Raw genomic sequence first — 5,000 nt, 5'->3', positions numbered from 1 at the left:
CCGTTACGAGAGAGCCTCTCTCTATCTCCAACAAGACCAGAGGTCCGTAATGGATTGTCTGCATAATTCAGAGAGTCTGCCACACAACAGAACCTCTATTACGCTTCTGCATGTAATGTAATACATTAGCCTTATTCGCATATCACTCTTCGTGCAGTCCCGAGTTGATAACTTTACTCGTTCTACGTTTTAAGGGTTTTGGATCATTTCTAATAAGATTGGATCCCTTTTAAAGGGATTGAACCCCTCTTAAGGTGGTCGGATACTTTTTAGGGGTATTCGGGTCCTTTAGGAGGAATCTCACTCCTTTAAAAGGTATCAAATACCGTTAAAAGGAATCTAAACCCATTAAGAATTATCCAACCCCATTTCTAGAATCAAATTCCCTTAAGTTGTTCCTTCTCTTGACGCCTTGCACTGAGCTCCAGTATTCTAGACGGATTGCTAATTAGTACTAAACTATTTCTAGAACTGCACATCTAAGCGATATAACAATAAATGATTATAGATATTCTGTAATTAAAATAATTCAGTGTAATATAATTTTTTCTTGTAGGAAATCAATGATAAAAACAAATCCTAAAAGCTATATGCGATCTTCGAGACGCCATGTTTGTTTTTGTTTGATGTGGAGTAAGGATACGACAAAATAAATTGGTCTAACCCAACCTAACCCAAACCAACCCAACCCAACCCAACCCAACCCAACCTAACCCAACCTAACCTAACCCAACCCCCAACCCAACCCAACCCAACCCAACCCAACCTAACCCAACCTAACCCAACCTAACCCAACCCAACCTAACCCAACCTAACCCAACCTAACCCAACCCAACCCAACCTAGCCCAACCTAGCCCAACCTAGCCCAACCTAACCAAATTGGTCTTTTGTTTCAAGTACTACTATATTTGTCATGAAAACCGCTTTCAGCATTTTTTTTTTTTTATTTCCGACAAGAAAATCATATTATGCTGATGTAATTTACATAATACTTAATCTTTACATATCGCTTAGGTGTGAGCTTCTGAAATAATACCAACTAAACTTCAGATTTTTCAGGTCAGAGCAAGGTGTAGCACTTTTAAAACACACACAGTTCTTTAAACAGAAAAACAAAATAAACAAACAAAACAATAAAAGAAAAAATCTGTGTTTGATGTTTGATTAACAGATCCACCAGGAAAGATATTAGGTTAGTTTTTTGGGAAGGTAAAATTTTAGTTGTGCACATCTACGCGATATAGCAATAAGAAATTAATCATTAATTTTGTAAATTATAATAGATCAGCGTAATATGCGATTTTCTTGGCGGAAATAGATAACAAATTAGTTGCTAAAATTTATTTTCTAACGAACGAAGTCGCGGCGGTTGAATGATACGCCATGTTTGTTTTTTGATTGGTGTTGATAGGAGGGAGGGTAGAGGGTGGAGGGAGGTGGAGTGTATTGGGGATGGAATGGGTGGGAATGGTTTTTCATGCCTTTGTTTTTTGGCTACCTCCCTTGTAAGGAGAAAAAGCCTTGGTGTATGTATGTATGTATGTATGTATGTATGTATGTATGTATGTATGTATGTATGTATGTATGTATGTATGTATGTATGTATGTATGTATGTATGTATGTATATGTATGTATGTATGTATGTATGTATGTATGTATGTATGTATGTATGTATGTATGTATGTATGTATGTATGTATGTATGTATGTATGTATGTATGTATGTATGTATGTATTTATGTATGTATATGCTATATCGCATGGGTGTGCACAACTAAAATAATAACTTAGATTCATTTTTTCGGGAGGAATTCAGCAACTGTTTTTTCCAATTTTGATCTTCAGGGAAATTAAGGCACATCATAAATCTGAGTAAACTTTTTTTTTTTGGCAAACTAACATTCAAACGTCTTTAGATAAATACCTATTCATAAGTATGATAATACGTTATCGGAATATCTGTTTATGCAAACAACATACAATGTATACGAAAATAAAAACAGCATCTCATACTACACGACCGTACAGCCCATTTAGTCAGGAACACAAAATGTCTACAATGATGGTTTAAAAGTTGAGCAGGTGATCGTTGCCGGCTTCCAGTGGGCCGCCGATTTCCTGTGAGAGATTCGGGACAACGGATTGATCGATTGCATGAGTATTAAAGAGAAAAAGAGAGAGAGAGAGAGAAAACTTACGAAACAAAGTGAAAACTAACACTCACTCTTGAATCAAGGTCGCTATATACCCCAACCACGCCTGCCTAGTACAGTGTCGAACAAAACCATCTGCCAAAGCGAAACATATTGAGAATCTGCTAGAGACTGCCAGACGTTTCTCATAATGTTTCGCCATGTTTACTCCCTCTTTGGACAAATCTGGGAAGATTGTCCATCACTCTACCTCCAACGAGGCGATTTACTTTACATATTTTGTTCTTACCAACGCAAGACGATTTTATTCAGGTGAAGGAACGAGGACTTTTGTGTGACGTTAGTCAGAATAAAGTATGTGGAGTATGCCACAGGGGAACGAGGTCAGGAACCTCATACGGACAATTCGCAACAGGCACGCACGCACACACGCACGCACACAAACTTTGAACACTTCCAGGTTATGTCTGCGTTGTCTTTTTGACCTACCTTGACATTGCAGTGTTGTCCTTGAAAGGTTGAGAGATAAGAACACTGATCCCCGGTTTTCTCGATAAATAATTGAAATATTGAAGTAAATAAACGTTTAAAGAAAATAAACGAACAAAAAATTACTGTAAATCTTCACTGTCACAAGCACTCACAATCGAACACAAGGCAAAGTAACACAAAACACATTTTCCACGAAGACTTTTGGCCATAATTAGTCGACCGATCGAATAAGACTTTCGTTACGCATTTCTCAACACGCGAGACTCAAATGAATTAATTTCGAAAAAAGAAAAAAAGTCACGTGAGTTAGGACTTCCCCCCTTGAACGACTTTCTGACCAATGAGAACGCAGGAATTGCGTCATGCACGATTGTGATTGGCTGTTGACTTTCTTGGATGCCGGATGGCGTCGACTTTCATGAGACCCTGAGCGGTAACTAGCGATAGCCGACTTCTTCCTTTGGTCATTCTAGTAATACATTTCTCCGTGATAATAATAACATAAATATAATCAGATAAGTCATATATTTTCTTTTTTAACCTTGATAATTAATTAGTTTTCGATAGACGGGGGAATGGATCAAGAGATGTTTTGTGTCAATGGTCGTTGGAACAAGCACTTGTAATATCCAAGAACTGCAGATTTACGTTAACCAAAATAGGCTTAAGCCCCGCCCACACATACACGACTCAAGTGACTTCGTCTAAGTAGAAACGACTCCGTTTACAATATATCATTCTCCGAATCTCCAAATGTCATATTACCTTTGCGTCATATGTTGAGAAGCAGAATGACGAAATAAGATAAATTAAATCTAGAATACGAATATTAGACACATTGCTAAATTCTAGACTTAGGGAAGTCTAGAATACTGTAGGCCATGTCTTTCTGCAGTTTTTTAAATTCATATCATTTGACGAAAATCGTGATAGTGTGACTGTGGCTACACCTGACTACGAAAACAACAAATTTCGCGGAAAGGACTTTTTTTTCGTAGGCTGACCTGATACCACAGATTATTCGTGGTCCACTGCCTGAAGACGGTTTCTATAGATCGAGACCCAGTTCCCGTAAAGGATCGCTTGACGATTCTATTCGGCTGAAGGCGAACCCGACCCGAACGGAACCTCACCCGATCGAGACCCTTTCACCGTTCAAGGCGGGGGTCGCTCAAGCAGTTGACGGTCTAGCGGACCCCGATGTGAACAGAGGTTACGACGGGCTGTGACCCCACGTCCTGTCCCAACTAAGGCCGGGAATCTCCAGACTTTCACGATCGTAAGCCTGACTTAGGTAATTGGTCTTGAAGGTGACCTACCCTTCCAGTGTCTTTTAACGAAACAACCAAAGTATATCTCTTTACTTCTCAAAAAAAAAAAAAAAAAAAAAAATCGTCAAAGAACTGGAGTCGTGTCTTTAATCTTAATGAGCTTCTGAGTGTGGTAAGCAAGAGGAGGATTGTGATGGGATGGGGAAGGGTTGTAACAGGTCCTGAACGATTTTGCAACATCTCAAACTTTTGGCGAGATGACCCGTCATCCAGGAGGTGTAAAGACAAGAGGAATGGAAGAGGATAGAGGGGAGTGGAGTATGTAGGGGATGGAATGAGTGGGAGGGGTCTTTATGCCTTGCTCTTTTGGCTACCCCCCGTGTAAGGGGGAAAAAAGCCTTTGGTATATGTATATATGCAAATCTTTGGTGAATCAGACACGACTCGTCAACAAAACTGGCAGTTGTCGCAATAACTGACCAATTCTTAGAGTTCAGTGGTCCTTCCTCTTTAATGAATAGAATCGTATGACGTTTGGTACAACAGTATCTATACAATGAGCCACAGTGGCGAAGTGACGATCTGAGTGAGTGGAGGGCGAGTTTGTACATCTTATGAAACTTAACTTGGTCCCTAGACACCCGACCTCATCCCCCACCCGCACCTCTTCGCGAATGAGGACGTGGTTACAAAGGATTGCAAAGGAGGAGCATGCTGACAGGAGACCTTTTGGTCCATAATTAGGTCGTACACGAAAAAATATAATAATTATAAATAAGTAAATGAATAAATAAATAAATGAATAAATAAATAAATAAATAAATAATTAAATAAAATTAAATAAAAAATAATAATATAAATAAAATAGATAAATAAATATGTAAAGTTGAATAGTAAAGAAACAGTAAATAATAATAAATGAATAGATAAACAATATTTGGTTGATCAGGTCGTGGTAGTGAGTGGGTTTGTGGTTGGGTGGGTGTTTGGGTGGGTGGCTATGTCTTTTTTATTTATTTATTTATTTATTTATTTATGTAATTTATTTTATTTATTTATTTATTTATTTATTTATTTATTTAT

General features: G+C 38.2%; 1 protein-coding gene across 1 annotated transcript in view; it reads left to right on the top strand.

The window, feature by feature from the left end:
- Positions 1 to 3,875, top strand: part of LOC143040813 (uncharacterized) — a 14,177-nt gene extending 10,302 nt beyond the window's left edge. The window contains exon 3 of the mRNA XM_076212248.1: positions 3,688 to 3,875. Coding sequence (XP_076068363.1) covers positions 3,688 to 3,875 — 188 coding nt within the window. The remainder of the gene's footprint in view (positions 1 to 3,687) is intronic.
- Positions 3,876 to 5,000: the final 1,125 nt, after the last annotated feature.

Source organism: Oratosquilla oratoria, chromosome 29, assembly GCF_046742065.1.
Source record: "Oratosquilla oratoria isolate Oo_2021 chromosome 29, ASM4674206v1, whole genome shotgun sequence".
NCBI lineage: Eukaryota > Metazoa > Arthropoda > Malacostraca > Stomatopoda > Squillidae > Oratosquilla > Oratosquilla oratoria.
This window is presented reverse-complemented; position numbering and strand designations above follow the sequence as displayed.